At 40.8% G+C, this 12,746-nt stretch overlaps 1 protein-coding gene across 2 annotated transcripts in view; it reads right to left on the bottom strand.

Moving 5' to 3' along the window:
* The window catches only part of syndig1l (synapse differentiation inducing 1-like), a 32,133-nt gene that overhangs the window by 17,726 nt on the left and 1,661 nt on the right, over positions 1–12,746 (bottom strand). Inside the window, exon 2 of one of the 2 annotated variants that reach the window (XM_053613746.1) lies at positions 5,164–5,834. In XM_053613746.1, coding sequence (XP_053469721.1) covers positions 5,164–5,685 — 522 coding nt within the window. In that variant the 5' untranslated portion in view covers positions 5,686–5,834. Of the gene's footprint in view, positions 1–5,163; positions 6,195–12,746 lie in introns of those variants that run through there. The other variant, XM_053613745.1, reaches the window with a different exon arrangement.

Raw genomic sequence — 12,746 nt, 5'->3', positions numbered from 1 at the left:
AGCTGGTTAACAGAATGTGCGCAAGCTAGGTAACTACTGTTAGCCAGTTAGCTGGGTAGCAACAGCTAGCTAGCTGGAGCATATAGCAGAGCGTAGAGCACGCTTACGCTCCCGGATGTTTATGTGTGTGTATTTTTGTTATCGGATCTGTGTATCTCATTTCGTACACAATTAAATTTGTGTCGTGCTTGTTTTCTCGTTACTTAGCTAAAGTTAGCTAACGGAGCTAATGAAAGCTATGAATATGACTCGTCAGAAATCTTGCGTTAACAGGGAGGATTTTTAACATGTGTAAATACGACTTAAATAATCTCCTCTTTTACAGACATCAACGTGTATTATGTGATGCGTGAGATCAAAGCCTCTGACAGAAGATGGTTTCTTGTGATCATGTGTTCAAAGTTAGTGTGTGGTCATGATTGCACAAAATAACCTGACAAAAATGCAGTTTCTCAGAATAAGCACTGCGGCCAAAATAACAGCCATCTCCTCACAAGGACGAGTGATGAGTACCTACGATAATCATCATCATCATCATCATCATCATCATTATCATCTTCTTAGTATTAAAACACAGCCTGGTGCGGGCTGTAAAATACTGAGTTTCTCAGAGCTGCAGAATTTAGCTTAGGCTAATAAACTGTTGGAGATGAAAGAGCAGTTTCTTCCTTTTCATCCTTTCCCGGAATTCATTTTCAGCTCAGTCTCTCTGGAAAAAAGGTGAGATCTTGGCAGAGAGTAAAAAGCTTTAAATTGGGGTTTAAAGAGGCGAAAAGCAGCTTTGGTGACACTGAGAAACCTCACGAAAAGGGAACGCAAGGGCCATTAGCGTCGTCTTCCGGTTAGAGACGAGCATGGCTATCGGCAAGAAAGAAAAGAAAAGCAAAAAAAGTAAAGAAAGAAGAGTGGCTAGAAGCTCTGACTCAGACATGATACATGGAGGTAGACGGAGGTGGGGATTACAGAATCAGAGCAGCAGGAAGCGCTTCAGTGAGGACGCTTAAAAGCTTGTTTTTATCACCGATACAGCAGGCGGACTGCGGCGCTTTTAAAACTACGCACACACACGACTGCTGTTAGGATTTGAAATGTTCGCTTTAAGTTTTAGTACAAATTCAGGGTTTTGTGTACACGGTCCAAAACCTCAGGCGTCATCAAATAACTAGCGCTTAGCTGTAAACAAATCTACATATTAAAGCAGGAAGAAGTGTTCGCATTAATAAGAAGTCCTATTCCACTTGATTTGTTACTTAAAGAACTGGCAAGCGACAGGGGGCTTCGTACCATACGTGTTTCTCTGCACAGCCCTACTGAAAAGAAACCCAGTAGAAACCATTACAGAAATTCTAATGGTTTCCATTTAAAAATACCATTAAAAGCATTAACAAATGTAGTGTGTATTGGGGCATATTCTATAAGGATTTAATGGTTTGTGTTAAACATGCCACCAATAAAACCCAAAACACATTACCAGCAGAGACCCACAAGGAATATTATAGTTTCCATTAAAACCAATACAATTCCCGTTATAACGGTTAAAAGCGTTAGAATTTCTGTAATGGTTTCTATTTGTTTTGGGGGTTTTATTTCAGCAGGGGGAAGTTGCGATTTCAGCAACAAACGAGATTTCAAGAGAGATTTTCACAAATCTATGCAAATCAGGTATGACTCAGTGAAGCGACTAATCCAGTTGACTGTCTAGAATGATTCCTCAGACCAATCCCACGGCACTTCGTCTTATTCTGTCATATACGACCTCAATAGCAACATTAGGAAGAAAAATAAAGCTTTTTTTTTCACCAGTACTCCAGTACATCTATTCATCCTTTCCTGGATTATTCATTTTTCTCCTGGAGAATGGTCTTGGCAGAGAGTAGAAAGCTTTAAATTGAGGTTTTAAAAGGTGAAGAAGCAGCGCTGGTGACACTGAAAACTTTCCGAAAATTGAATATATATATATATATATATATTATATATATTATAAGATGAGTTAGCTGACCAGGACTCCAGTTTCAGTTTATTAATGGGGCTAGACTGCATGCAGGTATCTAATGTCTATAACATTCAATGCTAATGCTATCTGATGTTAGCTGCAATATTAACTTGCAACTCATAATACTGAGGCTTGGGGTCCAGTCTTTTCGGCCAGAATGGAACTAAAACACGTAAATCGAACAGCCCCAGCTGTCAGGACTACGCTACCCATCAGCCCCTGCACCTTACGAGATCACGTGCACCTGAGTCACGTTTATGTCTAATTTAAGTTCTGTCTTTGGTAACGCTCTTTGTTTTGCATTTGTCGAGCTCACGTCATGTTTTTGTGTTCCTGCGTTCACTTGATTCTCGGTATTCTTGTTTGAGTACCTAGTGTGTGTTTGGTATTGCACCTATTGAGCTCTGTCTGCACCTACACACAGTTTTACAAAACAATTTAATCTGAGTTTCTGTGGTTTAGTCAATTTAATTTTTGATGTAATACTAAAGGTCATGATTCTCAGTAGTGATTAGACCATCAGACCAGATATCAGGCTACAGCCAGTCATGCATTCATCACCTCATTTCTGATCTTGCTGAAGCGCGTATCAGTGAAGCCGCGAAGCTCATGCATGGAATGCTATGAGATCTGGTGCTGCTCAGGCTGGAGCGATAAATCTATGGCGCCTTGACACCCTGGTATTCCGAGATACGGCATGAAATAAAGTCTCACACCTTCAGAGACACACACACACACAGAGACACGCTGTCGCTGTCCTCATTAGACGCTGCATTTCATCACCCGATCATCATGAAGCGTCGTGTTAATGAGGCTGATCTTACACTCGGGTAATCAGCAGGTTAGCGAGCAGGTTTTAGCTGTAAATCTTTTCATTTCTGGACATGTTGTGACCTCGGTTCTATCTGGCGTTTTGGTCAAAAATTCGTCATCAGTGGGGACACTTTATTCTCCTGTAGTGTTATTAACTGTTTTTGCAACAATTTGTCATATTTATACTTATGTCATATTTTAAAACATATAAATAAATAAATAAATAAATAAAAGTTCCAAGCTCACAGATAAACTCTTTAAACATTCTGCATTAGAAAGTGTTCAGCGCAGCAGAAAGTAAATATTATAGCTAATGTCATTTAACATTAGCATGAAATATCACACACATTAGCTAGCTACATGCAGTGTGATTAATAAACTGAACCTTCCAGAAAACATCTATTATATGCTCTAATGTAGTTTTACAGTGAAATTAGAAGAGAAAAATATCTTGTTTATAGGGAAGACTTCAGGTTAAACAAAAATAAAGAAATCTTGCACTAGAGAATAAACTCAGAAAAACAAAACTGAAAAGCACTTATTATCGTAACGTGGCCTTTAAATAGCTTTCTCTGCTGTGTTTTACATTTTAAGTTATTTAATGAGATTGACATGATTGAGTCATTAGAACAGCCGGATAGAACCTTATAAAAAACAGTATTTTACCAAACAATAAGACTCTATCTGTGTATGTTATTACGTTTACTTCCTAATTGTCTCAGAATTTCCATAATATAAATGTGACGTTACCTTAAAGTGGAGGTCAGTGGAAATTTCTGTACTCATACTCTTTATATACTCATTGGCTGCGTTTGAAATCGACAGTACCTATGGCATTACCTACTGTCACAGTACCTACTGTATTCGCTTCACATGGCATGTCCGGTTCCATTATGGGATAGAGTAGGGTATTTCTCGCCTACTGTTTTAGGAATACTAATTTAGACATACTACATCCTTCGGTGTACTGCTTTTCACCTACTGTATAGTAGAGTAGTAGGGATATTCGGACGCAGCCTCATCGGGAAGTTTAGCATTGTTTCCTATCGCATTTCTAAGACGTTATATCCCGTGTTTGTTCATTTGTTCGTTTTTTGTTCTGATTTGTTTTCAATTGTGGTCCTTCGCCTGTTCCTTTTGCTGTGATTGTTGATTGGTTGTCACTTTATCCCTGATGTTTTTGCCTGCCTTTTACATCGAGTTTAACATTGACATTAACTTTAACATCGAGCGGTGTAAAATTTTGTCTCCGTTAAATCTGTTCGACTTAGCTAAAACAAGACAGTATATACTTAACATCAGTTAACTAGATGTATTCTGGATGCAATGAAAATTTTGGCCTGAAATGAGACAAAGACCGAAACGTTTTCAGCCTGAAGAGAAAAAAGGGAGGGAACTTTGACATGATAAAGAGAGATTAAATACAAGGCTTAAAACAAAGTTTCAAATCGAACACTTTACAAATAAATCGAATGCTAACGCTAATTAGAAAGTGGTTAAAAATGCTGTGCTTCCTTTACTCTCCTGCACCAGTCAGTGCAGACACATTCAAACAGGTGTGGGGGAAAAAAAATGCTGGGAACGCTTCAGTTTCTATGGACTAACATTACATTAACGTTTAGATGGTTGAACATTCGGCAGGTCTGCTGAATAAAGCAATCCTCCCTCTCTCAGACTGTGCAGTTGGTTCCAAACACATGGTTGCAAGGGCATAAAGTAACAGTGGACATATTTTCTTATTACTGCCGTTATATTTCTGAGAAATGAGCCTGAATCTGCAAGCTGTTCGTTTGAATGTTCTCACACTCTAATTAAAGCATATACAGTAGTAAGTCAGAACGAACGCTACCCTTGAGAAATCAGCTGGAGGTGTCTGAAATGCTGACAAGCTGTTCTTCATCTTTATTATTCCACGCAGTCCACAAGCAAGTAGAAAGTATAAGAGAAAAATAGTGCGTCATGCTACCTGAAACAGCTTGTGTATGTAGGCTATTCTTGAGCACTTCCCCATTCTCATCGCAGAAGATGGTGCCGTGTATATCACTGAGAAGTAATTGGCTTTGTAGAGGTATGGAAATGAAAATGATTAGCACTATTCTATTTAAAAGTTACCACTAGAAACAGGCTGCATAGCAACAGGTCATCCACATACTGTAGCAATGATATGTAGATGAGTGGGGTCTTTTTCTTGAACAGTAAACTGAGATATGTTTTTGAGTAAATTACCCCTGAATGGTGGCTGGTAAATGTGCAGCTAATCTACAGTGGATCGTTGCGTATGTTAGTGGGTGTGTCCCGATGGCATACGCAGCTCTAACCTCATGCTCATGAACTCTAAACAACCATTGCATTTTTACCTCATACTCGATGTATTCCTCCTCCTCCACTTCATAGGACACCGTCTGGATCTTCACCTCATTTTCATCCAGGAGTTTAGCCTGTGGATCTTCAGCACCGGGCGTCTCCGCGCACACCTCCTTCTCCTTTTTTTCAGTGAAGGTGGTCTCACAGCACTCGCTTTTGTAGTCCTTGGCCTTGACAGTAACGTCGTCCTTGTAGAGGATGAAGTTGGGCTTGTAAAAAGCCTCCACTGCCAGGTGAAGGGAAGTGGCGTCCAGGAGCTGAGCTTTAGCCTTACCGTTTGTGGCCGTGACCCCAACCTGACCTCCAACTCCTCCACCACCACCACCACCACCACCTCCTCCAACTCCTCCTCCTCCTCTTCCACCTCTGCCTCCGCTGCTGGTCACGAAGTAGTTGATGATGTTCTCCTGGTACTGGCTGCTGGGGAAGTCACTCCTGTAGCCGTAGTCAGCCTTGACCACGTGCTTGCTGTTCTTGTCCAGCAGAGGGTTCTGCAGCTCGCTCAGGCTTTCCATAGTACACCTTTCCACAAGGAAGTATGTGACTGCCTTACGCTCAAGGTTTAAGGAGGTGATGGGGGACGGGGGGGTTGGGAGAATGATGGAAACGATGACCTTGCCTGGACCGATGTGACGAGGGCTAATGGTGTTCAACAGGCCATGAGCTGAAGGAAACGAGAGAGAAGGGGAGAAGAAATGGGTTATTGAACACATGCAGTAAAGATTTTTAATAAGAGATGTCTGGCAGGACAGCTGAGGGAGAGAAAGTACACCCTGCTACAGTATCTATGTCACGATGCAAAGAGAAAGTTCTGCTCTAAAAGCAGCTGGACACACCAGAGCGCATACTGATTTCCCGAAGGGAAATTTGAACATTTTTCCAAGTGGATAATCAGACAATTTTGTATAAATATCATTAGACCACAGTGTTGAATGGGTTGTTTTCAAAGATTTAATCTGTACATATTGGGATTGTGCATTTTTTAAACAACCCCAATATCTGATATGACCAGAATACCTCTAAGTATTGTCCAATACCAGGCTTCTTTTCTGTTGAATGCACAAAGTAACATGCTTTCAGACAAATTGTATTCTCTCATTATTATTACTTTTTAATTCTTATACGTTGAATTCTGGATTCTGATTGGTCTGATTGCACGTTCTCTCCATGCTACAGGGGTTTCCTCCGGGTACTCCGGTTTTCTCCCCCAGTCCAAAGACATGCATGGTAGGCTGATTGACATGTCCAAAGTGTATGAACGTGTGAATGTGTATGTGATTGTGCCCTGTGATGGTTTGGCACCCCGTCCAGAGTGTACCCCATCTTGTTCCCCAATGCTCCCCGGGATACTCTCCAGGTTCCCCGGGACCCAGCAGGATAAGCGGTATAGAAAATAGATGGATGAATGGATGGATGCATAAGCATTTTATTCCTTACTTGGTGTAATGGTGTTAGCGAGCAGATAGAAGGCTCCTGTCACTGCAGTCTCGCTGCAGAATACACATCAAGCCCTTTTAAGCCATTTATCAAAATAAAATTACCCACACTTCAAACATAACATAGCAGAAGTAAAGCATTTTTATCATCCATACAAAAGCCTGACAGCCAAAAAGCAATTTTCACATTACATAATCAGATTCACACACCCCGGTTTCACTCCGAATGTCTCCACATGTCAGGAATACTGTGATAATCAGCCAGATTTCAATTAAATCACTTCTGTGGCCCTGAACTAAATCACTGATAACAACCTTTTTGTACATGTGGAGAAATTGCGAGGGAGGATGTCTTAATTAAACACCAGAGCCAGCTGTTCAAAATTCATCACAGTGCTTTTTAACTGATCTTGAAGGTTTGTTCAGCTTTGCGCTATTCAAACAAGAAAAAAAAAGTCAAATAAAAATGACAGGTAATTATTGACTACGGCAACGTTCAGAACTCGTTCAGCGGGCTGCTGCATTTCTCACTTATTATCCGTAATATTCCTGTGTGCAGAATTTTTATATTTAACCTGAAACTCAATCCTCTACTTATCCTCCCTTATTAATCTTCAAACAATACATACATCATAAACTATTATTATAAGTTTTGACCATTTCCTAAAGGGTGCCAATAATTCTGGAGTCATCATTATTTGTATTATTGAAACCCTTTAGAAAAAAAAAAAATGGGCAAAAATTATCCTAGAAAATAAACAATACGAACGATATTTTTTATTACTCAACTAATTGGAGATTTTTAATTCATTGCTAGCAATAAAGTAACAACTGTATTCATAACGTACAGTACTTGTTTTCTAAGGAATTCAAAACCTTAAAATATTTATTAATTTATTGAAACCTGAATAAAAGTCTGAATAAAAATGTTACTATAGTAACCACGCTTTTTGTTCATAACTGTTTAACTGTAATAACTGCGTCTAAGAGTTTGCAGGTACAACCATTGGTTCAGGAAGGAGGATGTTGCCCTGGCGACGCCCTCCTTCCTGCCCTGGATGCACCTCCCCCTAGCACAGCATCTTAGACGTAGCAGTAAGTGTCTGTCTAATGAACGCGTTGAAGTGAATCATCAACCACGGCGTGTGACGGCTGCACGACACAGAACCGCGTCTCCCATCAGCCACTGCACACCACCTGACCACGACACTCACGTCACATGACTTCTTTGCACCTGATTCACGCTCATGATAATTAGCATTAAGTCACGTGATGTCTAGCGCACCTTGTCAGTCTTTAGTCGTTGTGTCGCTATTTGTGTCGTGTTTATGTTGTCTAGCCTCATTGTTTCTTGTTCTCGTAGTCTTTGGGTTTCTTTATTTTCACTATAAATAAACGTATTCCCGCGCTTGCTTTTGTCTTAAAAGCATCAGCTGATTTAAATAAGCAGCAATGCTGACAAACGTTATTATTCGTTCGTATTACAGCGACCCGAGCTAATTAATTCAGTGCTATACGGATTATTGTATATCAATCTGTATTAATTAGCTAGCTAGAAATGACTTGAACTTGAATAGTGGATTGATTCCTCTCTCTTTTTTTTATGCTTTACAAGTAACTAATGTTCACTAATTCTTATTAAGGGTAGTTTACAGGTAGAAAAGCGAGATCTATTCATTACGGAGTGCCGTAACTCTCACTACTCACAGTTAATAACAGTACGTTTCTTTTATTTATTTATTTTTTGCACCTACAGCCCATGTTGCGAAGCAGGCCGATGAGTTTTGATTGAGCTCTCAGCGTGAGTCACGGCCCTTTGTACAGAACCGAGTGCATCCGTGTTTTCCTCTGCTTCTTTTCATCTTCTCTTTTTACTGCATTGAATCCTGTAGAGTATTGACCTGAATTCTGTATTTAGCATCTACTGCGGATCCGTAATTTCCTCCCATTTGTTTCTTCATGCAGCCTAGCTGCCGGTCCTGCTCTCCTCAGGAATAAAAAATTGAACTTACTGGTACATTTTGTACGTGGCCTCGGGTGCATGAAACACACACACACACAAAAAAAAAACCAAACAAAAGCCTGCTGCAAAACAAAACAAATATCTGCTCTCAATATTAATGGTATCGGTGGACGAGAGCAGAATAAACAGAGTTTGTTTGATGTAGTCCTCGTGCCTTGTTAGACCTGTTACGGTGGTTTCAGGACGTTTAGCTCCTCATAAGCTTGTTTGTATTCTGTATTGTCAGTGTAAATAGTGTGCAAGTGTCTCGGGGGTGGGAAACGAAGCCACCCTGGAAAAACATGTCGGCTCTGTGTGGTGCCGTGCATTATGCAGGTCACAGCAGACTTCATTTCCATTTTCGACACTTTCATGTCTTTCAGGGCTTTTCGCTATTAACGAAAGTGAGACCTGCCAAGCTTGAACCAAGAAATCCGCTGTATATTTCTCCCAAAAAGGGTGTAAGAGATGCAGAGGAAAACAAACCCATAGCTTTGCCATGCAGATGAAAGAAGCGAGGACAAGGAATTTATTTATTCATTTATTTTTTTACTCTTTTCTTTCTAGTAAAAATGATACATGTTGGGCTGCAAATCTCAACCAAGTGCTTACTCCGATTACTCAAACCTGTCACCATTTTCTTCCTCATGAATCGTCGGAGAAAATCCCATTTTGGCAGAAATGAAAAAGGTGAACGTTTACAGTAGATGGCGTAGCTGAAAGGAACAAACCACCTGAATATTGACTCTAACGCAGCGTGAGCGAGGGATGCATCAACACCATTTTGCTCAGACGGAGTATAAGTGCGTGATTCCTTTTTTGTACTCCGAATCCAAACCTGGCACTGGAATGAGGAACCTACTCCGCATTAACCGATCAGGGAACGTTTTATTCAGCTCTGTTTATGCGGGTTGCATCCGTGTGCTTAGCCATGAACTCCTCGTGCTAGGTTTTACGTTTGAGATGTTAGCAGAACGGCACTTGCGCTCATTTTGACGTCCAGTTTGCTGTCATTTCCTGTTATCTGTTGGTTGGTATCGCAGCCTGTTTTACGAGTAAACGAGCATGATATTGGACCCATACCAGTATCACCAGCAATCTAGGACCCAGTGATGGAAAATCCTCCAAATACACCGTTTATTTTCCACGTCTTCATTTCTCAGATGCTTTTATTCCAAGCCAGCTACTAGCAAGGCAGTTTCAGATTAAACATCTCGCTCCAGGGCCCAACTGTGGCTCAGTGCTGGGATTTGAACAAGTACAGAACCTTAACAACGCCGGGTTCATTATAAAATTTTTAAAAAAGTACTGCTTCTTACCAATGATTTAGTCATGAGACACTTCTGGGAACCAGATATTGAGCACTATGGTACAATTAGATGTGTGTTTTGTGTATAAAGCCATCTATTAACAAGTCTAAGAGAGCTGTGTGTGCCCGTGTGCCATTATTAATTAATAATGAACAAGCTGTAACTGGTTCTGCTGAGAGCTTTTATACCACCACTGATTAAGATGTGTACGGTGGTTAAAGCGCTCATTGCCGTTCGGGACATTTGCGTCTTCACCCGGTGATCGATTTGTCGTGGAAAGGTTTCATTCCTAGAATTTTCCAGAATACGTGCGGAGCATGAAGAGCGTAGGGAGGAGTTTTATAGTCTGTGTGAGGACGTGTCTTATTACTTCACACTTACAGGACAAATTACACAACTTGTGGGCATTTTCTTATTCTCTTCTCGTTTTCAGAACTTAACAACAGACTTCAAAACATAAAGACGTAAAACATTGGAAATACTGTGTTCGGCTAAACGCTGAGTTTCTCAAAAGGTTTTCACAAATGGTTCCGCGATCAAAATCAAGCAAGCGGCGGAATATTCGGAAGGAACTCGCAATTGTTCGAAATTACCGCCAATTTTTTCGCGGGTTTCCGGGCCAAGACGCGTCACGTGACGTCATCGCAACACGCATTCAGCCGAAGCCTCCTTCGATTCACGTGCATCGAACGTGAGTACAGCTCAGTCAAGGTCTCGTTTACCAACAAACATCACTGCGAAAGAGCGCGCAAAACTATTTCGAATTTCGTAGCTTTCCGCAGAAAAATCACAAAAGACCGCAAGTTGCATCGTAACCTTTTTGGCCGCAAACAATAAAAAAACTCTGAAATCCTGTACGAACTGTAAATAGCAGAGTGATGATCACGCTGAATACTTTCTCTCCCAGTTAACACGATCTTAACCTCCGATGCTTGTGTGAAACTCAGCCCTGAAAGTGTCTCCTTTTCCCAGGGAGTCCTACACGCTTCATTTTCGGCCCAATTAACATAAAATCTCTATTTATTATTATTATTATTATTATTATTATTATTATTATTATTATTAGTTGCATTTTTGAGATTTGTATTTATTGTACTTGTTTCCTTTTCTATTATTATCTCAAAATAGTAACGCATAACTTTAAAAAAAAAAAAAAAAAGATATTAAACCTAGCAATTTCAAACCATAAATAGAACACTGGCAAAAAATCTAAATCTGTTAAACACACCACACGTGTAGACTCTTCTGGGAACGACGACACACGACCGCTTCCTGGAGTCACAGAGGAAGAAGTCTAACCTAGTTAAAGGTGGTGAGAAAAGATTCGTTTTTAAGAAGATCAGCTACGGCTCTGAGCATTACGGCGTCGTGTAGTCGTGACAAACAGCTCATGACTCATCCCAGTCCATCACTCCGCTGTCAATCAACCGTCGGAATTTTATCGGCGTTTCCTGTTTTGAAATAGTCGTCGAGAAATCTATGATTTGGACAATGAATAATTTAACACGAGACTGTCGATAGCTCTCCTCTCTCTCTCTCTCTCTCTCTCTCTCTCTCACGCTGCAGAACACTGGAGCAGGAAAAAGTGTCAAGAAATGCTTTCACTGCTCATTGATTACGACGCTTCATTAGTGCTGCAGAGAGGCAAGCACAGCTCACAGCGCAACCGCCTGCAGAATTCCAATGCACGGACGCCTGAGTCTGATCTCTGGGCGTATAATCTGACGCCCATGTGAGTCTGATATCCCTCAGGATTAGGCTGTCAGTCCAGGAACGTTTCTAAGACGGAGAATGAGCTCTTTTAAACGCCGTTAAATGAATCGGCGTTCGTTTATTTATTTATGTTTATTTCAGTTTTGTCGTTCTGAAGTTTAGAACAATAGTTGGTAGGATGTTGTCCATCAGAGTGGAGATTTCACAAACAATCCCATCAAATTATTGTCTAAAACGAGGCGTGAAAGCAAGGCAGGCACGTATAACACGCTCAGAGTCATGCTGGTACAGGAGAATAATCAACTGGAGTTACTGTTCCCACAGTGATTACTTTCCCATGACAGCATCTGCCTGAGTGTTTTATTCCTCTTGTACCACTTCAGTGTGCCCATGTGGTACTTTCTATCCATTTATAGTTACGTTTAACGTTTAAAGATAGTTCTCACTCACATTAGAGCAGCTATAAACAGTCCGTCACTCACCACGACAGTGGGTTTGTTTCTGTATTGCAGTTAATTAGTCACGTTCGCGAGGAATCATAAAGCGTAAAACTCGTCTGTCCCGAAGACGTCGGAAAACTTCAAGCTACAGCTCCATCTCCGATTGTTACAAAGCGGAGACTCCTTCCAACAATCGACACGGCCGAAGTCATACAAAGAGATACGAAGGACACGTCAAGGTTAGAGTTATTTGTGTAGTTAGGTTGGCGTTGGGGGCGGACTTAGGGGTGTGGTTAGTGTTCGTTCCTTTCTTTTTCTACAACATCTTTCACGTGAAATGAAACAAAAACTCACTGGCATCACCCTCGCTTTTTTAAATGACTACGGATTTCTCGAGAGGGTAAGAGGTCAGCGTTTCTGGTGTTTAATCATAACCCCGTGGAACTCGGATGCCTGCATGCTGTCAAACCGGGATTTTTTTTTTGTACGAGTTACGACATGGAAAAGTTACAGAGGTTAAGTTATGGTTATGGTTATGGGTGGGGTTAAGAGTTCGTACGTTTTCTTTACAAATGACGTCATAGAGTCAAAAGTTTGAACGTGTAAAGATGTCTCATGAGATCAGGATGAAAAGACCATACAGTCTGCCCTCGGAGCATAACTTCAGTCTTCAGA

Source organism: Ictalurus furcatus, chromosome 25, assembly GCF_023375685.1.
Source record: "Ictalurus furcatus strain D&B chromosome 25, Billie_1.0, whole genome shotgun sequence".
In the NCBI taxonomy this organism is placed as follows: domain Eukaryota; kingdom Metazoa; phylum Chordata; class Actinopteri; order Siluriformes; family Ictaluridae; genus Ictalurus; species Ictalurus furcatus.
The sequence above is the reverse complement of the archived record's forward strand: the minus strand, read 5'-3'. Positions and strand labels throughout refer to the sequence as shown.